Source organism: Cyberlindnera jadinii, assembly GCF_001661405.1.
Source record: "Cyberlindnera jadinii NRRL Y-1542 unplaced genomic scaffold CYBJAscaffold_8, whole genome shotgun sequence".
Lineage (NCBI taxonomy): Eukaryota > Fungi > Ascomycota > Saccharomycetes > Phaffomycetales > Wickerhamomycetaceae > Williopsis > Williopsis jadinii.
The window spans coordinates 396,864-423,749 of NW_017963659.1; the positions used below are offsets into that span (position 1 = coordinate 396,864).

The 26,886-nt window shown below is 46.9% G+C and overlaps 14 protein-coding genes across 14 annotated transcripts; 9 read left to right on the forward strand and 5 right to left on the reverse strand.

Moving 5' to 3' along the window:
• Window positions 1-5,780: 5,780 nt before the first annotated feature.
• Window positions 5,781-6,455, forward strand: CYBJADRAFT_168166 (velvet factor family protein). Its single transcript, XM_020215240.1, has one exon. It carries the CDS (start codon window positions 5,846-5,848, stop codon window positions 6,419-6,421), a length of 576 nt encoding a protein of 191 aa, XP_020070141.1. The 5' UTR covers window positions 5,781-5,845; the 3' UTR covers window positions 6,422-6,455.
• Window positions 6,456-6,514: 59 nt separating this feature from the next.
• Window positions 6,515-7,912, reverse strand: CYC2 (oxidoreductase). The gene has a single exon (XM_020215241.1). It carries the CDS (start codon window positions 7,864-7,866, stop codon window positions 6,601-6,603), a length of 1,266 nt encoding a protein of 421 aa, XP_020070142.1. The 5' UTR covers window positions 7,867-7,912; the 3' UTR covers window positions 6,515-6,600.
• Window positions 7,913-8,123: 211 nt separating this feature from the next.
• Window positions 8,124-9,116, forward strand: CIA1 (iron-sulfur cluster assembly protein CIA1; the record flags this gene model as incomplete). The annotated part of the gene is made up of 1 exon (XM_020212764.1): window positions 8,124-9,116. One exon carries the CDS (start codon window positions 8,124-8,126, stop codon window positions 9,114-9,116), a length of 993 nt encoding a protein of 330 aa, XP_020070143.1.
• Window positions 9,103-10,181, reverse strand: PEP12 (SNAP receptor PEP12). The gene has a single exon (XM_020218038.1). It carries the CDS (start codon window positions 9,934-9,936, stop codon window positions 9,136-9,138), a length of 801 nt encoding a protein of 266 aa, XP_020070144.1. The 5' UTR covers window positions 9,937-10,181; the 3' UTR covers window positions 9,103-9,135.
• Window positions 10,182-10,202: 21 nt separating this feature from the next.
• Window positions 10,203-11,151, forward strand: PNO1 (Pno1p). Its single transcript, XM_020215242.1, has one exon. The coding sequence runs from the start codon at window positions 10,269-10,271 to the stop codon at window positions 11,052-11,054; it is 786 nt and encodes a 261-aa protein (XP_020070145.1). The 5' UTR covers window positions 10,203-10,268; the 3' UTR covers window positions 11,055-11,151.
• Window positions 11,152-11,221: 70 nt separating this feature from the next.
• LSC1 (succinate--CoA ligase (GDP-forming) subunit alpha) lies at window positions 11,222-12,489 on the reverse strand. The gene has a single exon (XM_020213176.1). It carries the CDS (start codon window positions 12,385-12,387, stop codon window positions 11,428-11,430), a length of 960 nt encoding a protein of 319 aa, XP_020070146.1. The 5' UTR covers window positions 12,388-12,489; the 3' UTR covers window positions 11,222-11,427.
• A 547-nt stretch (window positions 12,490-13,036) lies between these two features.
• On the reverse strand, window positions 13,037-13,537 carry CYBJADRAFT_162988 (uncharacterized protein; the record flags this gene model as incomplete). Its single annotated transcript, XM_020213732.1, has 1 exon — window positions 13,037-13,537. The coding sequence occupies one exon, from the start codon at window positions 13,535-13,537 to the stop codon at window positions 13,037-13,039; it is 501 nt and encodes a 166-aa protein (XP_020070147.1).
• A 1,640-nt stretch (window positions 13,538-15,177) lies between these two features.
• Window positions 15,178-17,505, forward strand: ARP8 (Arp8p). The gene has a single exon (XM_020215243.1). It carries the CDS (start codon window positions 15,243-15,245, stop codon window positions 17,463-17,465), a length of 2,223 nt encoding a protein of 740 aa, XP_020070148.1. The 5' UTR covers window positions 15,178-15,242; the 3' UTR covers window positions 17,466-17,505.
• MDM32 (Mdm32p) lies at window positions 17,504-19,523 on the forward strand. Its single transcript, XM_020215244.1, has one exon. It carries the CDS (start codon window positions 17,993-17,995, stop codon window positions 19,415-19,417), a length of 1,425 nt encoding a protein of 474 aa, XP_020070149.1. The 5' UTR covers window positions 17,504-17,992; the 3' UTR covers window positions 19,418-19,523.
• A 44-nt stretch (window positions 19,524-19,567) lies between these two features.
• CYBJADRAFT_128305 (CIA30 family protein) lies at window positions 19,568-20,221 on the reverse strand (the record flags this gene model as incomplete). The annotated part of the gene is made up of 1 exon (XM_020212756.1): window positions 19,568-20,221. A coding segment is annotated over one exon (654 nt), but the record flags the coding sequence as incomplete, so codon positions are not given.
• Window positions 20,222-20,634: 413 nt separating this feature from the next.
• PNS1 (Pns1p) lies at window positions 20,635-22,424 on the forward strand. Its single transcript, XM_020215245.1, has one exon. It carries the CDS (start codon window positions 20,902-20,904, stop codon window positions 22,417-22,419), a length of 1,518 nt encoding a protein of 505 aa, XP_020070151.1. The 5' UTR covers window positions 20,635-20,901; the 3' UTR covers window positions 22,420-22,424.
• Window positions 22,425-22,683: 259 nt separating this feature from the next.
• On the forward strand, window positions 22,684-23,740 carry CYBJADRAFT_194426 (40S ribosomal protein eS4; the record flags this gene model as incomplete). Its single annotated transcript, XM_020217523.1, has 2 exons — window positions 22,684-22,824; window positions 22,975-23,740. Exons 1-2 carry the CDS (start codon window positions 22,811-22,813, stop codon window positions 23,738-23,740), a joined length of 780 nt encoding a protein of 259 aa, XP_020070152.1. The 5' UTR covers window positions 22,684-22,810.
• A 201-nt stretch (window positions 23,741-23,941) lies between these two features.
• Window positions 23,942-25,654, forward strand: ISN1 (IMP 5'-nucleotidase). The gene is made up of 4 exons (XM_020215246.1): window positions 23,942-24,007; window positions 24,077-24,090; window positions 24,156-24,214; window positions 24,265-25,654. The coding sequence occupies exons 1-4, from the start codon at window positions 23,997-23,999 to the stop codon at window positions 25,435-25,437; spliced, it is 1,257 nt and encodes a 418-aa protein (XP_020070153.1). The 5' UTR covers window positions 23,942-23,996; the 3' UTR covers window positions 25,438-25,654.
• CYBJADRAFT_97629 (HVA22/TB2/DP1 family protein) lies at window positions 25,568-26,838 on the forward strand. Its single transcript, XM_020218039.1, has 2 exons — window positions 25,568-25,726; window positions 25,791-26,838. The coding sequence occupies exons 1-2, from the start codon at window positions 25,698-25,700 to the stop codon at window positions 26,548-26,550; spliced, it is 789 nt and encodes a 262-aa protein (XP_020070154.1). The 5' UTR covers window positions 25,568-25,697; the 3' UTR covers window positions 26,551-26,838.
• The last annotated feature ends 48 nt before the right edge of the window (window positions 26,839-26,886 follow it).

Below are 26,886 nucleotides of genomic sequence, written 5' to 3' on the forward strand. Positions count from 1 at the left end.
GAATGGAACGTTTCGACACTCAAGACTTCCGAAGGCATGCAAGAATACGCAGTATACAGTTGAAACAAGCCATTTCAACCAGATTTTTACGAGACACAGTCATCCTGTGCATATAGCTCACACCCAAAAATTATACGTAGACAACGTATTCTAATACATAAACAATAGCTTCAATTTCTCGTATGAAAACTGCCCTACTTTGGCTTGATGTTGTTGTAACCTGGGAGTAGTTCGTGATCACTGAACACACCCACATCGTGATCTATGTGAACCTGAATGCAGTGAGTCAGGAGCCATTTGAACCCTTAAAACAAAAAAAAAGAAAGAAAGAAAGCAGCACTCAATCTGGCCGTCAACATGAGCATGATGGGCTTTGAGGACTTTGAATTCTAATGGGGATTCACGAGAACCGGACCTTCAAGTATATGCAGCACACATATGAATCGATTCTTGGTCAAGCCATCATGATAAAACCCAGGTTGACCCAAACCGTCAAAGCTTGAAGGTAGAGATTCAGCTGCTACAGTGTATCTCCGATGGGAACACGCAAAGTGTATAAATGCCACTGGGAATGGAATTCCCAGCAATATAACTGCGATTATTCCAATGATACAATAATAGGTGGCTCATTTGTAGTTATGTGCTGAGATCAGTGATAAGCACAACAACTTCAAAGTTCATATGTCTATGAGTTTAAGAACTCCGAATATTGATCTGACTACAGGACGGTAACATTTGGTTTGGTGATTCAATACGCCAATAACTACGCTACACAACGAGAACGTCACCGCGTCTGAGAATTACAGCACTGCGGCACGCTGTTGATCATTTTTTGTTGAGCATGCACCGCCGGCTGAAGATACTTTGTAGCCATTATGGATCCACTCAAGGACTATTTGTACGTTACAGTGATGTGTGCGGGAATAGGAGCCGTTGATCAGATGATCGTGTAGGCTTAAATCTCAGATTAAGCTTAACGCTAACTTATGTACACGACGAACATATTGGAGTTACGTGCAATACTGCGGAATTAACGTGAAGTCCTGACGCTAAATTTTACTTCGCTCGATCTGGCTTTCATGACATAATCACGCAATTAACTAAAAAGATACACAGCCTAGTATCAGTTCTTGTCCTTAAGCCTACATCGCAACCAACTGGTCAGGAACTGGACTCACTTCACTCCTTGAAAGCATTACACATCAGGAAACCTTACACTACGTACTAATTAAGCCAAGTTGCACATGCAACATTGGTGTGCTGGGAAGTACCGCAGCGACCGCATCGAGATGACAAAGTGTGATACCACATAAAGGAACAGCAGTTTGATTCTATAGCTGTTTCCAAGTTTGTCACACCACATGGTACAGTTTCAAGAATATGATATCGTTAGAAGTAATTCTTGATGTTGCCTTAATAATATGCCTAGCAATATCCACAGCTAAGCTGGTGGAGTTCCACATGCCACGTTGGCCCATTCACTCTGTCAAAGCCCTACACTTATGTTCAAACAAGTTGTAAAATAGCAACTATTTTGGGAATATGGAAGACATCTGAGGTCAAACCATATCGGAGATTTAGCTAGATCAGTAAAGCATTTTGCAGTATGTAATTAAAGACATCATGGACTTCTGTGAATCGACTAGATTTAGCACCGTGAATGTTGATTTTTGAAGATCTCAACGTAATGGCGTTATGACCTTTTTTATCATTGCATGTAAATAATATTGATACTGGAATCACGAATATCTACACTGGTGCTCGACAGGACGGTGCTTAGGAAGCTTCCTAAACTCATTTCCGAGTATGATTATGTTTCATATGCACCATCTACATGAGATCTCTATCGTATTCGTGCTTCGCCTGACAGACAAGCCACTGGTGCCCACAGGTCTCAAAAGCTAACAATTGACGTGGACTGTCGCTTGTAGACCATGAGCAGGATTTCAGAATCTCATTAAAAACAAAAAACACTCAACTGCATGTGTGTCTGTCTTTAGGCAGTGGGAATTATGCTGATTATCAGCGTATCTTTTAACTTAGGAGGAAGCTGGCTTCATTATTAAGTACTCCTTTTTGAACCACTTCATCACTCTACGACAACGTTCATGGATTGAATATTAGAATAACGTGCCTTATAGTTTGGGGGCTGTTGATTCACAGCTTAATAGAGAACCAGCTAATTTCTACACATCGGGCGTTCCCAAGCATGCATAGGATACCAACTTCCAAGTACAGAATTCAACGTAGCACATGCAGAATCTCATGCTCTGTCTGGGAGCTTAAAGTCAAGCTCAAATGTGTATGCACATACAATACATACGTACGGATGACTGAATGCAAGTCGGTATACATTTGCCTATGCTCATACCTGGAACACAGGTCTAAGATATTGAACATGGTAGCTGTTGTTTGCTTTAGGATAAAGATCAATCAGAACATATACTGTGTGTTGGTATATTGTTTCAAGAACAAGTTCATTTCCAGATGTGTTGATCTGGTGTTAAAATTGAAATGTCATATAGCATAATTGGATGCAGTTCATCATCTCTTCAGATGATTTGTAAGCGGGTTCAGTATTACGTGTTGACCTTAGATCTCACTTTCCAAACAACAATATATCGATCCAAAGGCGCATTAGACCACACATTGCAAACACATACTGTTAATGTGTGCTACTTTGAGTATGATATCATCCACAGCAACTGCGGCTTGATCCGTTCAATTTCACCTTGCTACTTCTGCTTGCTGGTGTATCTCAAATCGAATTTTAGAGAGGTACATTCTAACCAGGACCGAATCACTATCAATGAACACGGTTTGCCGTCGGGCTTGACGTCTTAGCAAAGGATACATCTATGCATACATCAGTAATTACGGCTGCAAGTATTGCTCGATCTTGGAAAGAAATTTTCAGTAATTCTTGATGAGACATGATACGATGTACATTCGAAGCATTTCATTAGAAGACGCGAAAGAGTCAAAAACAAAAGGAGCTGCTTAAAACTTACCACTCTCTTAAACGTTTGTTGTCGTATTACAACTTGTTTGTTTCCCAGACAACATTGACATCGTATCGAGAAAAGACGTAATAGAAATTACGTATTGGTACACACATATAGGAGTGAATCATGTGGATGCCAGGGACACGTTATATGCGCCTCTACAGACAAATTGAGCTTGCTAGTAGATTAGGGGCTTGGTCAGACTTTCCAAGCTTTTGCCCACGACTTGAGCTTACATATACTCACAATTTGTAAATGCGTTGACTGCCCCAATTGACGACATAGTCTACGTAATGAAACAAAATTATATAACGGCTTTAGAGCAACCCTAAGAAGACGATGTGAGCTTATTTCAAAGATGTAGTATTTGCATCGAAGCCGCACATCACCCATTAACACCTTACCAGTTGATTGGTTTCGGACGACATCCCGAATATCCAAAAAGAAGGTTTGCTCTTGCAATCTTCTTTTACACTCATGTGCATCGCACATCTTTGTAAGCTATGCATTCGTCTTCGCCATGGTACCGCTCGTGCACCTCGCCCGTGTTCTTCCTTACCCTATAAACGCCGCCAGACTCAGTCTAGTGAACCACCCTTACACACCTTCCCCGTTGCCCTGTATCGTACTTACTGGCAATCCTGAATGTCTTGATGCTCCATACCCAACTACAAGAATGGCTAACTGCTACAGTAAGAGCAGAAATGTACAGGTCTTTATGCAGGAGCTGCAACCTAAATTTCCTTATGCACAGACACTACATTGTAACGCATAGTTTTCTGTATAATATGCATTGTGACTTACGATCAACGCAGACTCAAACTTTAAAGGGAATCAGATATGACTTTTACATACATACAGCAATGACGATTCTGACGTCAAGAAACCCAAGAGGAAATGGATGTTGTGGGCAGAAAAAGTGCTTGCGCCTTGGAGTATTGATGGATCTGCAAGTTGCGTACAAGGTGTAGCCACCGATGTAAAACAGCACGGTATAGCCTGTCGCGTGTACACGGTTTCTTACAACACAAATGTAACCACAACTTGTACGGATGGCCCATGTTTACATTGTTGACAGCTGTATCGTTCTGGACGAGGACTAGATCTGAGTATTTAAGAAGGAGCACGTTGATGCACACACAGAGACGTGTACGCTGCCCTGGAGGGGATATTTTCTAGCTGTGATAGGAGACAGTACCTCCAAGCCATCGACTCTGATGGACACCCTATCCCAGACCGTATTTTTACAAGCACCAATTGTTCCTGTCACCACCATAATTCGGTGCAGATGAGTTATGTCCATGGCTTCTCAGCTTGACTATTTCATTTGCAATAGATGCCGGAGGCGTATGTATTAGAGCAAAAAGGAAAGAAGGAAAAACAGGACGTGATGGAACTGGCATGGCGCAGCAGGTAGATACATAAACAGAGTTTTCCCAGTGTAGTTGTCGGGGATGTGCATTGTCCTTCCAGATGCCTAGCGCCTTTTGCCAGCAGAAAAAGTAACAAAAGACTGGTGGGAATTGTTGTTTGAACAGTTGGAAGTTGTAGGCGTATAAAACCACTGCCATATCACCTCCATCTAGTTTTTCTTCCATGTGGTGGCAGCGATTACTGCCGTGCTCTTTATTAGACCAGCACTGGAAGAGCTACACAATTGATCACGGCTGCAAGAAAAAGCAAAGCCTCAGTCCCTCTAATTTCAGCAGCTTGACAGTTACGAGGTCTACCTAGCAATCACGCTCAATTTGCCTGGTGTTGCCCATCATTCCATCGTCTGCGCCTGGGTAATCTCTCGAGTTTTGAGCCAGAAATATTTTGCAAGAGGAGCTGTTCATTTCCACTAACTTGCTTTTCTACAGACGTGTCCTCTGGTCCTGTGCTTATTTGGCAGTCCATTCTGGTGTACACAGCCGGTGCCTTCTACTTCTTTAAGGTTTCAGAGGCCACAGCTGTTGGAGAAGCTTATAAAGGCCTGGGACATTAATACTCATCCGGGTCAGATCACGATTGCTCGACAGAAGGCAGGGAGGACTCGACAACACCATAGAACTAAGTGTGTGTGTTGGACGGTACGTCGACAGGACAGCAGGCTCTATCCGGTACTTTCTTCTGTATTTAGGGGGGAGGGAGATTGTCGTCGAATTGCTAGCTTCGCTGTAAGAACTCGAGTCACAGTGTACTATATGGTGGGATTATCATTGGCTCAATATTGATTCTTACTTTGAAATTTTGAGTGATTTGCTCCAATTGAATCCAAGGGAGTGAACAGAGTAGCCCAGACCCTTGATACTTTGTTTCAGGATACACAAGCATCAACAGTGCTGGGAGGGAAGACTTCAAGAACAATCACTCACTACTCACCAACATTCAGAGCCAGTTTTATACTACAAAAGGTTGGAAACCTTCCATCAAACCAATCTGGATTGTTCAAAGACATTGCTGCAAGAGATATCAAGCAATAAGACCCTCAAATCCAGCATAACTGTCACCGAAGAAGAGCTCAGTATAGGTTGGCGTGTGAAGCATAAGTCAACTGGAAACAAACAAGGTGTAATAATATCTACAAGGACAGAGACGACAGAATCACATACCATTGCATCATTACAAGGACACCATTGTCCAAGAACCCACACACAACGAAACCAGAGCATACTCTGCCAATTGTATTATAGTCCATCTACCCCTATTCTTCAGCATATAACCATGTGTGAGTATCGTTGAAAGGCCATTCAGAACACACTGGACTGTTTACTAACAAGACTCTATGCCTAGCACACCGATCGTCTTCAGGAGTCCATTTCCAATTGGACATTGTTCAACAACCAGTCAGAGCTAGAATGTGTGGTCTTGGAGACAAGGATCGTCGACAGATATCACCCCCACCATTCGTTAAAGTGAGTCCCTTCGACATCACCACTGGCAGACCACTGGACAGCACATCCATAGAGCTATCACAATTGGTGCTTGTCGTTGAGCTTTGGAGCCCAGACGAGACACAGGACTTGACTCTCAACCAGAACATACAGAACGTTGTTGACGGAGATCATCTGAACAACAGTACAAAACACTCGAACCAACCGGTCAGCTCGGACTCAGAAGAGTCCATGGGCGATGTACCCACGAGGAATCTCATTGGCTCAACAGTGCTCAATGCCTTTTCCCTGTTAAACGATAGGCATGAGCAAGGGATATGGTTCATTCTGGGAGACCTAAGCGTACGAATCGAAGGTGAGTTCAAACTGAAGCTGAACTTACTCGACTTATCCACAGACCGTTCGATCTCTGCGTTCAGCAATACCTTTAAGGTATACAGTGCAAAGAAATTCCCAGGTGTCGTGGACAGTATGCCATTAGGCCGTGTGTTTGCCAGTCAAGGTGTTAAAATTCCAATTAGACGGGAGATGAGGGATTAGAGAGACCCCTTCCATCTGCCATAATGTTGCTTATAATTCATTTCCGTGTGTGCCTTTGCTTTCCCATTTTGTTTATCTCTTTTCTAATGATGTACAGTATGTTTATGTTTATAGAATGTACTATTTATCTCCTATTTACAGCAGTTCGCATGGCTTCTAGCATGGCTTCTAGCACTTGATCATTCCATCTTGAACACCTGTTCTTGTTTCCATCCATTTTGCTCCAATAACCCACCCAATGGGCCCTGGCTCTCAAAGGGCTTTGCACCTGCAATGTGCTTGACGAATCCATCAGGCCCGCAGACCAATGCCAATGACGGTGGCTCCTTTGGCAGCTTTCTCGAGGCCTGTGCCTGCTCCAATGCTGACTTGTACTCCACTGTCGTGTCAATGGGCTTCAATTCCAAGTCCTTAGCAGGGTTCGGCACCCGTTTCACAAGTTTCTCATGATGGAACTTTGCCCTGTCGATCTTTTCCAACACGCTCAACAGGTGTGGGAATGGTACTTCAGAGTCTGTCTTGTGGGAATAGTACACATCAACGAACCCACGATATGGATTTCTGGTCAGAAGCATCTGTAAAGCTGGTGCGATTCCGGTTCCACCACAGAAGAACGCAACGTTTCTTGGTTGTTCTGGCCAATGGGGGTCCGCCAGCGTCTCAGACGGAACGTTCTTTACCCATGGCCTCTCCACGTTGTTGTTCTTTGTAATTGGGAACTTGAACTCTTCATAGGGCCCACGTAGCTCCAGCTCAGAGCCCAGAGGCTGACGGTAGATCCAACGCGCAACTTCGCCTTGAGAGTACTTCTTGATGTACAGCACAAGCTTGCCGTCTCTACTGTTGGCGTCCTGGATTCTCACCACGGGCTTCTTGGTGAACTCGGAGTCATACAGCTCCAAGGGCAGTGGCGTATACTTCCTAACAACCATGATCTGTGGTTGTTTGACCTCCACGGACCACAGCTGGTTACCGTTCCAGATCTGCTCAAACTTGGTGGTGTGTTTCCACTTCTGGAACTTGGGAGTCAGCTCAACCAAGTAGTGGTCGTCGTCAACGTCCAGCTTGTTTGTAATCACGAATGGGATGAATCTCTTCGTGGTGAGGTACTCCAATGGAGTGTCGTCCATGACAAACTGATACGCCAAATAGCCCCACGCCATGCCTCCCAGCCCTATGAATATGGGAAGAAACTTCCTCCAGCGAGGAGGGCCTCCGGAGCCACTGCCATGGTCAGCTGGAATCTCAAAGGATTCCCTCTTGTACGACTCCTGTGCCGTGAAAGTGCCAATAGCTTTGCTGGACTGGCTATACGGTATCTCAACATCAGGAACCGGTGGCGCCGACGCCCTCGGCACCTGTTCGCCAGACGAGGAGGACGGCACCGACGACACAAACCTCCTACCGGCAAGGCATAGCGTAGAAGCCCTCGTAGCCCTCAACATCCCTGCGTTCTCTGCTTCCTGAGATGAGCCCTTGTGCCCTGCCTAGCTGGCCTGGGTGTTAGTGAGGGCACCGTGTGAAAAAAAGCATAGGCCCGCGCAGCCAGCGCCAGTGAAAATTACCGGGGGGAGGGGGGCGGCGGCGGTTAGCCCTCAGCTACAACGTCGGCTTCTCCGCCTACAACGTCGGTTTCTCCGTCTACAACCACTGCGAGGAGCTCACTGACGTGCCTACTGACGAGCCAATTGGTGTTGAAGATATGTCCATTAGGCTTGTACGCTCGCTGGAAGCGCACACGGACAAAGTGTGGTCTGTGTCTGTGCACAACAGGCTGCCGCTACTGGCGACGGCGTCGTCCGATAAGAGTTGCAAGATCTACGACTTGACGAACGGGGAGCTCGTTGCCACGCTGGACGATACACACAAGAGAAGTGCTCGTTCCGTGGCATGGAAGCCTACTGGGCAGGAGCCGTCACTGGCGTGCGGGTCGTTCGACTCGACGATCTCCATCTGGGGGAAGGACTATGACGAATGGTCCCTGCTGGCTGTCATCGAGGGCCACGAGAACGAGGTTAAGGGCGTGGCGTGGTCTAAGGATGGATACTTTCTGGCGTCGTGCTCCAGGGATAAGAGCATCTGGATCTGGGAGGCAGATGACGATAATGAGGAGTTTGAGTGTATCAGCGTGCTGCAAGAGCATTCGCAGGACGTGAAGCACGTTGTGTGGAGTCAATATGAGGACCTGCTCGCGTCTTCGAGCTATGACGATACTATAAGGCTGTGGAAGGAGGACGATGACGACTGGTCATGTGTAGCACAGCTGACAGGACATGAGGGGACCGTGTGGTGCTCAGATTTCGAAAAGAGTGAAACCTCCACGAGACTGGTGAGTGGCAGCGATGACTGTACTGTTAGAGTCTGGCAAAGAACAGATGCCAACGATTCTGAGGAGACGTGGGAATTACAAGCCATCTTACCACAGTGCCATAAGAGGGCCGTGTACTCTGTGAGTTGGAGTCCGAGTGGGAGGATTGCGAGCGTTGGCTCTGATGGCCAGCTCGTTGTGTATGAGTACCAATCTGACCAATGGGAAATTACTCATGTTCAGAAGCTCAGCCACGGTGTCTATGAGGCAAATAGTGTCCAATGGTGTAAACCATATGCTGCTGATGATGACAATGGTACTACAACGGCCGAATGGCTAATCACCGGAGGTGATGACGGTAACGTCAACGTTTGGAGCATTTCATGATTCGTCATTTCTTACCCTCTTAAATAAAGATTCCCAACAGCACAACAGCCAGTATTACACATATTATAAGCAGTAGACACATGGTCCTTCTCCCTGATCTTCTCTGATATCTCAGAGCCTTTGTCAGTTGGCCAGCAGCGTCTTTGGTGGAGTTGGAAATGTCATAGATGTTAGATTCAATGTTGTCAACCATGGTGCCCTGTTCCTGAACAATGGTACCCAGGTCGTTGAAGATCTCGTTCAGCTCTTGTATCCCATGCTCAATATTCTGGATCTCTTCCTCACGCTCACGTATCAGGTTCTGCTGATAGACAAACTCCTCGTTGTTGATAACGTCCTGCTCCAGAACCATCTGGGACGACGCTTTCCCTGGTAACAGTGGCGAGCCGTCAGATTGCACCTGCTCATCCAACGCAGCTTGTGCCTCTGCATTGATAGATTTACTGAGACTTGTGAACTCATCCTGTGAATCTGCAAACTCTTGCATACAGTGCTTAGCTTCTCTCGTTATCTTATCCCTGGTAAACTGCTGTGCCGAGTTCAAATCACCGTCAATGTTCAGTTCCTTGACCAATTGGCCCAAGCTCTTAAACAACGAGCCTAACTGGTCCATGGAGCTCACACACTTCGCACTAACCTTCTCAGAGTTGGCCAGGTTCCTCTTTGTATGGAGAGACTCGAGCTGCTTGTGCAATGTGACAAGGTGGTTGTTCACCTCCAGGAGAACGTTAGAAGCCTCCTCTGCTGCTCTGTCAAACTCCGGCGAGTCGCTGTATGGCTTCTGCGATTCCAAATCAACGTCAAGGGCATTGAAGGACATCTTTGTCTGGCTGATTTACCCCTGGTGTACGAGCTTTTATTGACCAGTGAATGTTCAACTTGCTCCGATACGCCATACGAGTTTAAGAGCCACCTGGATTACGTAAGGGATTTTCAATTTTGCTTACGTCATGCATTACATCAGCAAATGATATTCATATTACATAAGCGCTGACGTAATCCAAGCCCCAATGGAAAAAAAAAAGAAATCCGCGATGAGCAGCACCGTCTAAAAATTTTCCCTTTCTCAGTTCGTTCTCTGAATATCAACATCGTTTGAAGCAGATCTCACCAGTCGAACAATCAGTGTACTAAGCATCAGAAGAAGACACCATGGCTGCACCAACTGCTCTCAAGAAAACTGCGGCTGAAAAGGCTGTCGAAGAATCTGTGGTGAACAGACTACCCGTTGCAGATGAAGATGAAGATGAAGTACTCTTGGACACCGCAGTTCAGGACGCAAATGAAGAAGAACAGATACCACAGTCGAAGAAGGAAGAACACAAGGGTGTTGTTCTCGATGAAGCCGGTAAGCCACGTTTCACGTCGGCCTCCAAGTCCGGCGAGCGCGTCAAGATTGCCTCCAGAAAGGTTGCGATCCCACCTCACAGAATGTCTCCATTGAAGAACGCATGGCCAAAGGTGTATCCACCTTTGGTTAGCCAGTTGAAATTACAGGTTAGAATGAACTTGAAGACCAGGACCGTGGAGCTGAGAACATGGAAGGAGACGACTGATCCAGGTGCCCTGCAAAAAGGTGCGGACTTCATCAAGGCATTCTCTCTGGGGTTCGACATTGACGATGCTATTGCGCTTTTAAGACTGGACGATTTGTACATTGAAACCTTTGAAGTTAAGGATGTTAAGACCTTGCAAGGTGATCATCTTAGTAGAGCAATTGGTCGTATTGCAGGTAAAGACGGTAAGACCAAGTTTGCCATTGAGAATGCTACCAGAACGAGAATTGTACTTGCAGACTCAAAGATCCACATTCTCGGTGGGTTTACACATATCAGAATGGCAAGAGAGGCTGTGGTGAGCTTGATCTTGGGTTCTCCTCCTGGTAAAGTGTATGGTAACCTACGTACGGTTGCATCTCGTATGAAGGAGCGTTATTGATCATGGTACATTAATATTTGGCGTTGGTATATAATAGTGGAGCTTGTGGTTTTAATATACTTTTCTATTTGCATTCTTGTGAACTACTTGCCGAGTTGATGATTGTAGAGACTAAAAAAGGGTCAATTGGATGCTACGATGATAAAGCCTCTTGTACCAACACCTGGTTATCTTTTGTTCATATTTAAAAAAATTGCAGCACGAGTCGTTTGGTTCTCTCTCCCTCTGCACCTCTTCATTTCAATTTCTGTCAAAGGATATATATAGAAAGGCATTGTCAAAGCAAAACAGGAATATATGAGTTCATGTCAAATGAAGGGGCATTCTTAAAGCAAAAGAGCACACAAAGCACACGCTGCTATCACGAGAATATTTACTTTCTGGCGTTGAATTGGTCCAACAAACCTTGACCCAATCTAGCTGGGGATGGTTGGACAACAACGTTAGCAGCCTCCAAGGCTCTAATCTTGTCTTGAGCACCACCCTTACCACCGGCAACGATGGCACCAGCGTGACCCATACGTCTACCTGGAGGAGAAGAGACACCGGCAATGAAGGAGACAACTGGCTTTGGAACCTCTCTGGTCAAGTTGTGCTGCTTGAGGAACTCAGCAGCCTCCTCCTCAGCAGAACCACCAATCTCACCAATCATGATGATACCCTCGGTCTCTGGGTCGTTCAAGAACAAAGTCAAGGCGTCGATGAAGTTGGTACCTGGGAATGGATCACCACCAATACCGATAACCAAGGATTGGCCCAATCCGGCCTTCGTGGTCTGGTCAACAGCCTCGTAGGTCAAGGTACCGGATCTGGAGACAATACCAATCTTACCTCTCTTGTGGATGCTTTGAGGCATGATACCAATCTTACACTGCTCTGGAGCAATGATACCTGGACAGTTTGGACCAACCAATCTGGTCTTGGACTGGGTCTTCAATATGTTGGCGATACGCAACATGTCGTGCTGTGGAATACCTTCGGAGATGGCGACGGCAAGCGAGATCTCGGCCTCGATAGCCTCCTCAATGGCCTTAGCAGCGATGGAAGGTGGGACAAAGATACCGGTGGCCGTGGCACCGGTCTGCTCAATGGCCTCACGGACAGAGCCGAACACTGGGCGGTCCAGGTGTGTGGTGCCGGCCTTCTTTGGGTTGGTACCACCGACAACCTGGGTGCCGTAGTCAATGGCATTCTGCGCGTGGAAGGTGGCCTGCTTACCGGTGAAACCTTGGTAAATAACCTTGGTGTCCTTGTTGATCTTGAGGTTCTTGATGGTGTCGGCGTACGAGCGACGGGCGGCGGTGGAGGCAAAACCTCTAACTTGTCTGAACATTGCTGGTTATTTTCGAGTCTGCGAAACAGAAAAGTATCCACTTGGTTGAAAGTGTATGACGAGAAGAAGAAGGAGAAGAAGAAGGAGAAGAAGAAGGAGAAGGAGAAGGGAAGAAAGAGGAAAAGAAATGAACAAAACACCCCTTGATTAAATTTCCAAAAAATTTCGAAAAGTTCATGATACGTCTACCACCGTACGGCGGTGCCCACGGTTTTCCCTCTGGGGCCTAACTACGCACTCGCAGCGAGCCAATTCTGCTCTTTTACGTGGGATAGGAGGGATGGCATGGGAGGGCTAGGCGGAACAGCGTGGGCAGGCTAGGCGGAACCCATACGCCCTAACGGGGACAATTTCAGAACCGGGGGGAAAGGAGAAAAAAATAATCGTGCTGGGGGCAGAAAACCTGGAGAAGCACAGGCAGAGACAGGCAGAGAAGAGCCCCAGCTAGGCGGCGCACCGTGTTCGTCTAACTCTGGTGCTGGTGCCAGTGCTGGTGCCGGAGTAGCGCAATTGGTCCAAGCTATTCAGCCCACGAGGGTGTAGCTGGTGTATTCTACTTGGGCGGCGCCCAAGTGCTCGTTGCCTCCTCTGCCAACACATCTCCCCCTATTTTAGCCAGGCTACAACGGCGAGGGGGAGAGACGCACAGTTAGGAGCGTTTCCTCCCTGCCCAGCTGCCCAGCTGCCCAGGGGTTTCCAGCGGTTCGCCCGCCCAGCCCAGACGGTGTTTCCCGCGGTCTGTGCGTGCGTGGGAGCTCTGCCCGACGTTTTTCTCGCCAGCCTCGGGCGCGCGAATAAGGACCAGGTTTACCCGGTGGGAGCGAACGTGGCTTTTTTGCGCTGTGGTACCGTTGTCAAATTTACTTCCAATGCTGTGGGTATGTGGGGGTGGTTTGGTGGTGGTGGTGGGCTCAATTGGCCAGAGTGGACAGGCATCACACAGCGAGCGATGTAGACGGAGCCGGAATGCAGCGATTTGATTGGCCCATTCCGGCAACGGGTCATTTGCCCACAGTGTACAAAAGGAAGCGTGGTCATCGGTCGCCGTGGAATCGAACAACTTTATCGTCTGGTTCCACTTTGATTTCGGCTTCTCCAGGTTTGTCACATCATCTTCCACCGTCCCCGTCGCCTCAGCCTCTCGTGCCATCGTCAATGGCTGTGGCCAGTTTTTTCCTCCCCGTCGTGGGCGTCTCTGCCTCCAATCGCGCTGTGCTGCGCGTGTCAAACGGTCAGAAGTGGCCAGGATCCGGTTTCTGTACGGGCACCGACGAACACGCAGCGTGGGCGCGCATTGGCGGAATTTGGCACGGACTGGGGCTCTTTAGGGAAGAACAGCATTTGCAGAGAGAGCAGGTTCGAGGAGGCCATTGGGCTGTTTTTATATTACGTCTACACCGTTGATGCTGCTACTCCACTTTACCCCTCTCAGCGGATTCTTTGACTGCGTACTGGCCCCTCTTTGTTTGAAAGTGTAGCAGATACCCACACTTTTGATTGCGATTGAGCCATCAGGTCATCTGTGCCCATAACTTCAAGGGCGATTCAGGATCAGCTGAACTACCCGACTTCTTTCGGATCCATTTTGACGAATGGTGCAATTTGTGTTCACTGACCTCGTAGGATAAACGGATCTCAGGGCTCCCCTAATCTCTCGCTCTACAGAATACTTGGTTCGGTGCTATGGAAACTTTGGCGGAAACAGCAGCATCGCAGCCATACATGGGCGCACAAGTTCCAGAGGACAATGGATGGTGGTTGTCTCCCACACCTGGGACGACAACCTCAAGGACTCCGAGTTCATTAGACGTGGAGGTCACACAGAGTGCACTCGCACCGTGGATACAGCGAAACCCGGCCCCCGTCCAGCTCCACACCGTAGAGTGTTGACATCCTGTGAGTGTTGGAGAAGTGGCTTGCACAGTCTGCACGGGCTGAATGGAGATAGAGACACCCGAACACCACGTTACTAATGGATTTCATAAGCAAAATAGATTATGTAAGCGGAACGAACTCTGCAAGTCAGGGTAACCTATATCTCACGCGATTCCGCTTTCGGTAACTAGGAACCACACCACTGAAATTGAAGAAAGGAGCCATGTGCCATTTTTACTCTCATTTTTATTCCCATCTCCACTTTCACGTCAGTCACCACGTTGTCTTATCTTCATGGTTAATTACCTTCAGCAGTGGTTGTTGTTGACTGTTTAACCGTTCAGAGAATAACCAAACACACACTGTCAATCTGCGATGTCACTCGAAGTTGGTGAGATTTACAACGAAATCAACTGTTCTTCGGACAGTTTGCACAACACTTTGGTGGCTAGTTGGACCAAGCTGAAGAAGCACTACATCGAGTCGAACAAGAAGGATGAAATCAAACAGGTCAACGAAGAGAAGAAGTAGTGTACTTCACCAGATGTGGCTGGCCAACAGCACGTGCGTCACGGTTCCATATAGTTCTCTTGAAGAAAGCAATGTGCCTTTGGCTCGGCTCATCTACACATCGAGCTCTCATCGAGCTCATCTGTCGTTCAGCTAGAACCACGCTGAATAATAGTTGAAGTGTATGGGCACACACACAACTTTATATACACTCGTATACGAATATTTTGGGTGGGAGGGTAACTTTATATAATAGCGGTTCGGTTTGAGGAATAGATTTGATACAAAAGACTTTAATACAATATCTGTCTAAATGTATTTGATGTAGTGGTTGCGCTGGCGACGGTTGTGGGCCCCTGTTTTCGCGAAATGTTGAGAGTTTAGAAATTACACAAAGTCGATCGAGCAAAACGTCAACATTGGAAAACACCGTACACTCACTGTTTGGGAATACGCCAGACATTGGGAAGATGAGCGATACACCGGTGCCTTCATCACCGACAGAGTCGCCGAGGGACTCGCCGGTGCCTTCTGCAAAGAAGAAACAGCAGTCCAATGCGAACTCAAGCGCTGCTAGTAAGAAGATCAGTGCCGAAGCATTGGAACGTCGTCGTGCTGGTCGTATTAAGGCTGCTGAGACCATGGCTGCGAAGATCAAGAAGTCCGGTATTGAAAGAAGAGACAACAAAGTGAAGTACTCAGTGTTTGAGAATGTGTCGGTGATCAACCAGAAGAACTACTTCACGGATTATCTCAAGAAGGATGATCAGGTTTACGTGTTGAGGGAGAGGAAGCTGTTGAGGCAGAGCGTGATGGCTGCAAACAAGGCCAACAAGCAGGGGACTTCCACTCCAGCGTTGGATGATGATGAGGAGGAGGACCAGGATGATGAAGAGGACTCTGTGATTGATGAACGTGCAGGTCAGCGTACCGTTGTGATCCACCCAGGTTCCAAGAACATTAGAATTGGACTAGCATCAGATGTGTATCCCAAGAGTTTCCCATTTGTATTGGGAATCCCGGGTAAACCCGAACCAAATCCGTTGACAACCCATGAATTAGATGAAACTGAGCAGGAGGAATACGATACAAATAGGAAATTGCTTACGAGGGATTTCAAAGAGAGAATGAAGTATTACAAGAGAAGAGTCATTCCAAATTCTAATGAAATCACTTCAAATTTCAACAAAAAGGTCAAACCAGAGATCATTCCAGAACACAATGACGTTCATAAAGTGGAATTTATCAAACCAGGTAAAGACACGAAATACCTTATCGGTGAAGATGCGTTGAGAATGGATTCCCCGGATTATAAGTTACGTTATCCGCTTTTGACTAACGGTCGGTTCAATGAAAATGCGTACAACTCTTTCCAGGAGAACATTGGTGAAATTCAACTATTCCTATCGCAAGTTTTGGAGAAATCTTTTGAAATAACAGCAGTTAAACAGTACAAGACAGTGCTAATAGTACCTGATCTCTACGATAGAATTTACGTCGAGTCGTTTATTGCGCTATTGTTACAAATGGGATTTCAAGGTGTCGCCGTTATTCAAGAGTCGCTTGCAGCCACTTATGGTGCTGGTGTTTCTTCTGCTTGTGTCATTGATATTGGTGCACAAACTACAAAGGTTTCGTGTATTGATGAAGGTCTGGTGATCCCAGATTCCCGTGCAGTGGTTCAGTATGGTGGTGATGACATTACCAGACTCTTCTACAAACTCCTCAAGGAAGCACAATTCCCTGCGTCTATGGATGAAAACTTTCCATTCGAATGGACAGAGATGGAACAACTAAAGGAAAAGTTTATCACTTTCCAAGATGCAAATATAACGGTCCAGCTGTATAACTTCATGAAACGTTATCCAAACAAGTTGAGTGAAAAATACGAATTCAAAGTTTTTGACGAGGTGATATTATCACCATTGGCTTTGTTCTTTCCCAAGTGTTTTAACAAGTTGAAAGACTGGAAAGACCACAGACTATCCAAATCACAATCTTTCGACATCTATACTTGTGAACCAGATAACCCCAAATCTCTGACCCAGTTGAACGTGCTTGATGAATCTTTGTATGCAGATGATGACGATAAGGAGGTTCTGGATAAGCTGATCCAACAGTTGAATCCAGATGCTGGTGCCGACTCTGACTATCCAACAATGGCACCATTGGAAAAGCTAATCATCCAGTCCATCACTAATGCATGTCGTTCACTGGAGGACTTCACCAAGTCCAAGGTGTTTTATTCAAACCTTTTGATTGTTGGCGGCTCTTCCAAGATCGAGGCCTTGGACTTTGTATTGACGGACCGCATAAACATCTGGAGACCAAAGCTACTGGCGTTACAACAGCTACCGGATTTCCTCAAACAAGTGGAACAACTCATCAACGACTTTAACAAAACCAACGAGATGAGCAAGCTAACCACCGAAGAGGAGATCGAGCCTTTACAGAAGAAGATTGATACCTTGGTGGAACGTGAACTGACCAAGTTCTTGGACAACGTCAACGCTTCTCTTTCACCTGTGGAAGTATTACCAGCACCTAGAGATATTGATCCGAGTGTATTGACTTGGAAAGGAGGCTCGGTCTTTGCAAGGTTGAAACTCATCGAAGAGCTTTGGGTCACAGAGACAGACTGGGACCTCCTGGGTAGCAGAGTTCTACAGCACAAGACACTATGGAACTATTAAGAGTACGTTATAGTACTTCTAATACTTGAGTCGCTCACCACTGTTGTGTAGTAAATCGTAGAACGAATGCGCCAAAAACACACTAATCGGGAAATTGCCAATAAAGGAAATACAGCACGCGCGTCTGTCACAAACGGCGAAAAAGAAACGAAACGCAAAAACCACAAAAGCGAAAGTTCGGGAATTGAATTATTTTTTTCGTTTTGCATTCTCATTGGCTGAAAAGACTAAGGTCAAAATTCTTTCAATTCTATTGTTCTCTCCAATAAACAGAAACCATCTTGTGAATATCCGTTCGATTTGGATTAGTTAGCTGCTACTTTTTGCTTGTTGCAGGTTCTATAGTGTGTGGTTTGCTTCAACAGTGAGCTGAAAGAACTAGCCTGTTACCCCGGGTGATATTGTGACATATTACACGAGCTATGATGATCTCACGGAGTGTCATGTGCTCTCTGAGGAGTTCAGTGAGCTCTGTTGCAAAGAAGAGGACCCATACGCTGGTGCAATGTAAGAGATTCAATAACCACATGGTTTTCAGAGACCTGAACTACATGAATAAGAGCCAGAGCTTGCCAGTCTTGAGCAAGCAATCGAAGCATTTGGTGTCAAAGTCCACGCTGTCGAGCACTGCACTTGTCACCAAGGAGTCTCTACTGTTGCAGGCTGATTCTACGTGGAAGAGAATGGCGATACGGTCGAAATGGGCTCTTATGAAGAACTACCGGCCGTTTAACGCGGATGAAGTGAGCGCCATCTTCTCGTGGGTGATATTGAGCCATATTGCTTGGATCATCTTAGGCACAACGACTTTTTTCTCGCTCTTGTTTCTTGGACTGAACTCACTGTTTGCGAAGGAGATGGTTGGTAACGTGATGGGTAAGATAATCATGTCTTACTACCCAGAGTTCAGCATTGCCTTTGAAGATGCCGTGGTTCCTGAGTGGGAAAAGGGAATGATTGATTTCAAGAAGGTAAGATTGTCCACAGTTGATAAAGAAGGATTGCAATTGGACTTAACATTCGACTCTATCAAGCTGACTCTAAGCTTCAAGAAATGGAAGGATTTGAAAGGAATTATTGAAGACGTTGAGATTCAAGGTCTTTCCGGAACTATCGATAGAACCAATATCAACGATGATACACCTGAAGTGGATTGGTTTGGCCATACAGAATACGAATTGAACAGTTTGAAGATAACCGACTCTTCGGTCGTGGTTATACAAAAGGAATCAAAACCTTTAAAGATTGCTCTATTTGATCTCGAGATGCAGAACGTCCGTGCCAATTGGTTGTTGTTGGACATGCTGAACGCAACAAACATATCAGGCACTGTGAACGATTCACTATTCACGTTCCATAAACGTCAACATCAACTGGCTTATGTCAACGACATTGCCGACGATCTGAACCCGTGGAAGAGAATCATGCGCCAAAAGTTGGATCCAGTTGATATTGAAAGCATTGGATTGATATCTGACAAATTCAACTGGCTAACCAGTGGTAAGATTGAGGTTATTGCTGATTTTATGCCACCAGAGATACCAGAGGGCTCTCACCATAACATGGATTCCAGATATTTGGTTGCAGATTTCAAGTTACAATTTTATGATCTCAAGACCAAGACACCATCAGAAGAGCCCTGTCTATCAACAGGGGAAAAGATCATCTCCATGGATGAATTGAAGCCATTATTGGCTTATGTAAATAGTAAAGAACATGGTGAGACTCTACCCCCATTATCATTCAGAATTGTGAAGAAAGTTGACGAATTGGAGAACGTTTCCACTTTGAAAGAGAGCAAACTGTTGGATTTGATTGCTACAGAGGTGTACATTGAGCTTCTAAAACATGTTCAAGAGTACGAGATTGAGCAAAGAAACAAAAGAATAGCAGCATGGTCACAAGCAGTGGCTTCACAGCTGGTTGTGGTTGGTCTTGGTGCCATTGCTTAAGACTGGAGGTTTAAAGACGTGATACATGATACATCTGTACGATCAACATTGCTATTTATTAGGCTATTAATTACGAATTTTATGATGCAAATTATTACACAATCAACGTAAATCATGAATAAATAAGTACTATATACGAGTGAGGGAGTATCATGTTCTCATGTCGCTAAAGGTATCACCACTGTCCACTTGTTCCTTTTCTTTCTCCTCTCTTTTTCTCTGTGCTTCTTCGTCACCTCTCTCCACCTTGATTTCGTCAATGTACAGGCTATATTCACCGAATTGGCCATCTGTGAGGCCAATTCCCAGGGTCTTGACCCTTGTACGGTCCATTGGTGCCTGGTGCTGGATGATACCACGGTTTGTGAGGACAAAGTCGTCAATTGGGATCGTAACCGTTTCCCATTCACCTGGTTTTGTCAGGAACAGACGATGCTGGTAGAGATCGGTAGCCACGGATGTCTGCGATTGGATATTGACAAAGTATTTACGATGGTCGCCTTTCACCCTGAGCACAACGTTGTGGAAGTTGTCCCAGTCCCAGAACTGGGACTGTGGGAACAGGAAACTGCCGTTTGAAGGCTGGTCCTTTGTGCGGAACATGGCATATCCACTGTATAGGAACTCGGGCTTGTTAGAAGGCGGGTCCAAGTTCAGCACACCATGGAAGTGGCCAACCCCGCCCTCCACATCGAGGTTCACGGTGCTGAACCCACCGAGCTCCTGGTCTGAGCGCGTGATCAAGCCAGAGAGCTGTTCTGGGTTCTTGAAGGAGATCAACGTCTGGACAGACTTCACAGGTTGTGGTCTCAGTGCTGCGAACGGATGTTAGTTTGGTGTCATAGCACGATTAACTGTAACAAACATACACCCGGTGATCCTCGATATGATTCCCTTAAACATTGTACCTCTGGATGGACTGATTGGGTAACAGGGTGATTGGTTATGAAGGGTTTGGGTATGAAGTGTATGAAGTGTATTTAGCGTATGGGGGTGTTTGCACTTATTCTCCCCCGGCGTGTGCTTAGGTAAGCAGGATGTGGCCCTACCAGTTCATTACACCCGGACACAACAGCTGGACACCACACCCGGACACCACAATTGCCAATTCCGGAATGTTCTGGAAAACCCCGGTGACACGAAACAAAGCGAAAAATACGAAGAGCAGCAGCAACACAGCGCACCTCGGGTTTATTTTGGGGGGAGAATAACAAATCCTCGTAGCAACCAACATCAAATGTTTTGTTTACATTGTTTTGCTCTCATTTCACCGCATTTCAAGCCATTTGCTCTGTATCGAGAACGAGTTGCTGTAGCTGCTGAACTGCTGGAAGTCATCTGAAGAAGGAGATTCTGCTGGTGTTGGCTTGTGAAGTTAGAACAGAGGAAGCGCTATTTGGTCTTTGACACTGGAGGCCCTTGCGTGTGATTGAGTATTGTTGTGCTACTTTTGAGAATACCGTTGTATCGAGGAGCTTTGTTCTATGTCGAACAACTACTACAACCAGCCGCCTCAGTTCACACAGGACGTTGAGTACGGCCATGGCGATGAGAAGCTCAACGTGCCTGAGCCGAACCCGCAGGGCTCGAGCTTTGACGAGGTGTTCAAGGTTGAGAAGCCGAAATGGCACGATTGGCCGTTCACGGTCTTCTTCTTAGCCACTGTTGGCGGGTTCATCGCTGTTGCGGTGCTTACGCTGAGAGCATATGCTCAAACTTATAGCGAGCAGGGAAGCGGAATCTACACCAATACAGACACCTTCACGTTGAACTCGAACACGGTGATTCTGTTTGTATTTGTAACCATTGTTTCCATCTGCATTGCGATGTTCACCTTGGTGATGGCTAGGTTCAATCCAAAGTTCTTCATCCAGCTGAGTATCATCTTTAACATCATCCTGGGTATTGGTACTGCAATCGCATACTTTGTGATGCACTATTATTCAGCAGCGATTGTGTTTTTGATCTTTACCGTCATATCTGCGTGGTGTTATTGGAGTCTGAGACACAGAATTCCATTCTCTGCGGAGGTGTTGGCCACGGTTATTGATGTCATGAAGAGCTACAAATCAACGCTTGTTGTCAGTACTCTTGGTGCCCTTGTATCGTGGGCTTTCTCCCTGTTGTTCTCCACTGTCATTGTTGCGACCTATATGAAGTACGATGACAAACTGAACAACCCAGGTTGCAACGTTGAAGGTGGAAGCTGTTCACAGGGTAAACTTATCGGTGTCTTGGTGTTTGTATTCTTTGCCGGTTATTACATCACCGAAGTGATTAGAAACGTTATCCACGTTACGATCTCTGGTGTCTATGGTACTTGGTACTACTTGTCAAGATCAGACCAAGGTGAGCCAAAATGGCCTGCATCTGGAGCTTTCAAACGTGCAATGACTTATTCGTTTGGTTCGATCTGCTTTGGCTCTCTGATCGTTACGTTTGTTGATCTCCTGAAGCAGGGCTTACAAATCCTTCGTGCAAATGTGGTGTCTGCTGGTGATACGTGCGCCCAGATTGGCTTTTTAATCCTGGACATCTTAATGGGCATCATTGAATGGTTGGCAAGGTTCTTTAACCAATACTCTTATTCCTTCATTGCACTTTACGGAGATGGTTACATTACTGCTGCCAAGGCAACGTGGAGATTGATTAGACAAAAGGGCATGGATGCCCTTGTCAATGAGTGCCTTGTCGGCACCGCCTTGGGATTCTACGCGTTGTTCAACGCCTACGTGTGCTCCCTCTTGGCCTATCTCTACGTGAAACTGACCAAGCCAGCATATAACGATGACGGTACGTTCTATGCGCCTATCGTTGCGTTCACTTTCCTCATCGCCATCCAAATCTCCAACATCGTCACACAACCTTTGAAATCCGGCACCTCCACCTTCTTCGTCGCATTGGCAAAGGACCCAGAGGTTTACCAGCAGAGCTATCCAAACAGGTTCCAGGTGATTGCTCAGACGTACCCGAACGTATTTGACAAGTTGAGAAGTCGCTGATTGGAGGAACGCCAACCTATATAACACACCCTAATTCTTAATTTTTAATCGATATCATAACTACAGCATCTCCAACTGGTAAGCACAAGCGCACAGTGGAGTGTACATCTACACAGCTCGCATCAGTGAAGACCAAGCACATGCCATCTCATGCTGTTGAGCTGAGAATTGTGACTGGAGACTGCGTTGACGAGAGGCGCGGTGTGTGGTGTTCGGATGTCCATCGTGTGTCCCCAACCGTGAAAATGCAGCCTCTGGTGGTGTCTGGATGTTTTTGCACCGCTCGGCCATCGACGACTCGCCCACGCCGGCAAGTTTTTGATCAAAGTGAAAAGTTATCTGTCTGCTTCAAACGGGGAGTCGCTGGCTAAACCTTTAGGAATCGTTGAGAATGGGTAGAGGACCGTAAGTACACCGACGAGGAAGGCATCAGTGCAAGGGTGGTGCTGTTGCTGGTGGAGAGGGAAGCTGCGGATGAAAAGAGGCATTCCACCAGCGCAGTGTGGCCGATGATGTTGACTATGCAATTGCCATTACTGACCGCTTGGTGTATAGAAAGAAGCATCTGAAGAGATTGGCAGCTCCATCACACTGGTTGCTGGACAAGCTGAGCGGTGTGTACGCACCACGTCCATCTGCTGGACCACACAAGCTTAGAGAGTCGTTGCCATTGATTGTGTTCTTGCGTAACCGTCTCAAATACGCCCTCAACGGCCGTGAGGTGAAGGCTATATTGATGCAGAGACACGTCAAAGTCGACAACAAGGTCAGAACCGACACCACGTTCCCAACCGGGTTCATGGACGTGATCACCTTGGAGGCCACCAACGAGAACTTCAGACTGGTGTACGACATCAAGGGAAGATTTGCTGTTCACAGAATCACAGACGACGAGGCCACCTACAAGCTCGCCAAGGTTAAGAAGGTGCAATTGGGCAAGAGAGGCATTCCTTACGTCGTTACCCATGACGGTAGAACAATTCGTTACCCGGACCCAAACATCAAGGTCAACGACACCGTCAAGATCGACTTGACCACGGGTAAGATCTCCGACTTCATCAAGTTCGATACCGGTAAGCTTGTGTACGTCATTGGTGGCCGTAACTTGGGCCGTATCGGAACCATTGTCCACCGTGAACGTCACGAGGGTGGCTTCGACCTCGTTCACATCAAGGACTCCCTTGACAACACCTTCGTCACCAGATTGGCAAACGTGTTTGTCATTGGCGAGCCTGGCAAGCCATGGATCTCATTGCCAAAGGGCAAGGGTGTTAAGCTCTCCATCTCCGAGGAACGTGATAGAAGAAGAGCTCAGCAATGAGCAGAAAAACAGCCCAAGCAGTTACAATTCGTTTTCTATATATAATGATGAATGATTCCATTTCCTGTCAAAGTTTTCTCACAACGTGCAAAGTAGTTTCGTAAGGTGGAAAACGTGCCCTGATGTATAGTTGCTGTGCTGCTTCCTTTACGCTCGGAAATAGCATCTCGAGGTGGAACTTTTCCCTCGAGACAACGTCCAATTGACACACCTTTCCGCAATTGATTCTTCACTAGGATCAAGAGGAGTGTATGCCATGGCTTCTAGGTACGTTCTGTGTCGCCAGCACCGTCTTGGTGCGCTCAATTGGCTTGTTTGCTAACCATTTGTGTGTAGATATAGAGTTGAGTGTGGGTATTAAATACGAAGGGCATCTCGAGCTTTGAGACGCGGTGGTGACTAACAGATCTCACAGACGCACTGAAGGAGCACCGTAGGGATGGCTTCATCGAGTGGATCAAAGGCTTGTTGGCTGTATGTGGTTTCTGGTTGTTGTACGTTGACGATACTGACAGTTTCCATAGGTTCCCTTCGTGCTGCACGCAGTGCAGAGTGATTCCCACGAGATCAACGACATCAAGACGACGAGCGACGCCAGAAGACGCTATGCTGAGATCTTCTTCGACGTTGAGAAGCTCATTGAGGACCAGATTCTTATGCAGAACCAGGGAAACCCTGGTGCTGGCCGTCTGAAGCAGCTTGTTCCGTCCATCTCGAGCTTCTTCACCAAATTACCCTTGGAGAAGGCTTTCTATATAGAGGATGACCGAAGATCGATCTCTGTTCGTCGCCTTGTTTGTCCAAGCTTCAACGACATCAGGCTTATCCTCAACACTGCACAGGCACTTGCACTGGCACAGGCCAGAGACCCACTTCAGCTCGTCACGTTTGACGGTGACGTTACACTCTACGAAGATGGCCATAGCCTAGTGCCAGATGCACAGGTCATTCCACGGCTATTGGCGTTGCTGAAGAAGGATCTCTACGTTGGTGTTGTAACTGCAGCTGGTTATAACGAACATAGTGGTGATAAGTACTACCAGAGACTCAAGGGTCTTGTCGATGCCATCAGGGACTCTGACAACCTAACAGATGAGCAGAAGGAGAGGTTCACTGTGATGGGTGGAGAGTCCAATTACCTGTTCAGATACAGTGTCTCTAAGAAGGGCCTGAACTGGATTGAGCCGGAGGAGTGGTTGCTGGAGGAGATGGCCAATTGGAACGAAACTGACATCTTGAACGTCCTTGACTTAGCCGAACAGCTCCTCAACGAGCTCATCAAGAGGCTATGCCTCCCAGCAACGGTTGTGAGAAAGTACAGAGGCGTCGGCCTAGTACCAAACCCTGGCTGTAAGCTGACTCGTGAACAGCTCGAAGAGACTGTTCTTGTTACAAGAAGAAGACTGGAGTCCAGCTCATCCGCACAGAGAATCAAATTCTGTGCCTTTGATGGAGGCTCTGATGTCTGGGTCGACATAGCATCGAAGGACCTTGGTGTGGCTTCCTTGCAACGCTACTTTGGAGGCATCTCACCAAAGAGAACACTACACATTGGTGATCAGTTTGCATCTGTAGGATCCAATGACTTCAAGGCAAGGCTATCGGGCTGTACCGTCTGGATCGCAAACCCGGAGGAGACCGTGACGATCCTGGACGATCTCATGAGGTACATTGACATGGAGGAGGCGTTCCGTTGATGTTCAAGCCATCAATTGGCGTATATAACCGTTCTGAATTGATCCATACAGGCCTCAAATGCACGCCCAAACCCTGGCATTTCCGCATTGGGAAGTCTACCCACGCTCTTATCAGCGCGGTGTTTTGTGTCAACCTCCGGAAGGCGTCGCTGTGCCAACCGTTGCGATGGCACCCAACCTCCCCCCTGGAAGTTAAACAATACACGCTCTTTTCCCCTGTACCAGGCCGTTGTAGAGGCTTCAATTGACCGAGAGAGACGATGTTTACGATGATATGTAATGCTATAAGGTGAGCTTGGTCGCGTGCTTTACCGTGTGGATTGTTACTAATCTCTCCAATCGCTGGAAACTAGCGTGACAGTGACGTTTGCCTTCCCTCTCCTGGCAACGTTCAAAGCGTTGAAGAGGAATGCGGACTTGAGGCCCTGGGTGATGTACTGGTCTGTTGTGTCGATGTATACGGTGATAGAGGGCTACTTGTACTTCCTGGTGCGGTTTGTTCCGTTCTACGGGCTGATGAAGGTGTACTTTGCCATCTGGCTAATCCTCCCACAGACCAAGGGCGCAGAGTATCTGTACTACAAGCATGTGGAGCCGTTCTTTGAGGCGAATGAGGCCAAGATTGATGAGTTCATCGACACGTACTCACCTGGAAGAGGATACCTGGTGTCGTTGTTGGTTACGAAGCGCAGCGCTGTTTCTGCCGACCCGCTGGCTAGCACTCAGCCTTCAACGACATATAATAACAGGTCGCTATTGGACGGGTTCGTTGATAGCTTCTCCACGAATGGAGAGCCATACAGGGGAAGAGATCTGCTGCAAGTGGGAACCACGCTTATCAAGTCAGCGGGAGTGTCATTTTTTAGTGATAACAGGGGAACTGGCTTGCCACACTCCACGCCTGTGAAGAAGAGCCCACACCACTCTACCACACCATCTCCTGATTTATCTGTACAGGAACCACTGGACTATGACATGGTCCAGAAGGAAGAGATCAACAGCATTTTGGAAACATCACAGGTATCGGGAAACCACACAACGCCTCCGCCGCCAGTGGCTCGCAGTGATAGCAGTTGGGGTAACTGGTGGTATGGCAAGCCCAAAAACGCATGATTGTTTGTATAGTCTCCTGAATGTGACGGTTCCTTTCCCTGTTTAGTTTGATAATGTGATAGCCCGATGCTTGTCGCTCAATCCCTGGTGATGAATCCACTGGATGTGGCAGCACATCGCAAGATCCATATCCAGTGCTTACTTATCTGTAATAGGCAGCGTAACCTTACATGACAACATGCACATGGATTATCCGTTACGTCGGACGATAATTGGCGGAACATCAGCTTGACGTTGCCGGAAAAATGACATTACTAATCGATGCTGACCCATTGGATCGCGTTAGCCCAGTTTCACGAAGCTGTGGTTGTTGTAGTTGTTGGTGGTGCGCTTACT

Coding starts and splice junctions, on each gene's coding strand:
- CYC2 (XM_020215241.1), bottom strand. CDS start 7,866: ATGTTGAGGGCTACGAGGGCTTCTACGCTATGCCTTGCCGGTAGGAGG.
- PNS1 (XM_020215245.1), top strand. CDS start 20,902: ATGTCGAACAACTACTACAACCAGCCGCCTCAGTTCACACAGGACGTT.
- PNO1 (XM_020215242.1), top strand. CDS start 10,269: ATGGCTGCACCAACTGCTCTCAAGAAAACTGCGGCTGAAAAGGCTGTC.
- ARP8 (XM_020215243.1), top strand. CDS start 15,243: ATGAGCGATACACCGGTGCCTTCATCACCGACAGAGTCGCCGAGGGAC.
- ISN1 (XM_020215246.1), top strand. Junction 24,215..24,264: donor GGATCAAAGGCTTGTTGGCT/GTATGTGGTTTC, acceptor CAGTTTCCATAG/GTTCCCTTCGTGCTGCACGC.
- CYBJADRAFT_97629 (XM_020218039.1), top strand. CDS start 25,698: ATGTTTACGATGATATGTAATGCTATAAG. Junction 25,727..25,790: donor ATGATATGTAATGCTATAAG/GTGAGCTTGGTC, acceptor GCTGGAAACTAG/CGTGACAGTGACGTTTGCCT.
- PEP12 (XM_020218038.1), bottom strand. CDS start 9,936: ATGTCCTTCAATGCCCTTGACGTTGATTTGGAATCGCAGAAGCCATAC.
- MDM32 (XM_020215244.1), top strand. CDS start 17,993: ATGGTTTTCAGAGACCTGAACTACATGAATAAGAGCCAGAGCTTGCCA.
- CYBJADRAFT_168166 (XM_020215240.1), top strand. CDS start 5,846: ATGTGTGGTCTTGGAGACAAGGATCGTCGACAGATATCACCCCCACCA.
- LSC1 (XM_020213176.1), bottom strand. CDS start 12,387: ATGTTCAGACAAGTTAGAGGTTTTGCCTCCACCGCCGCCCGTCGCTCG.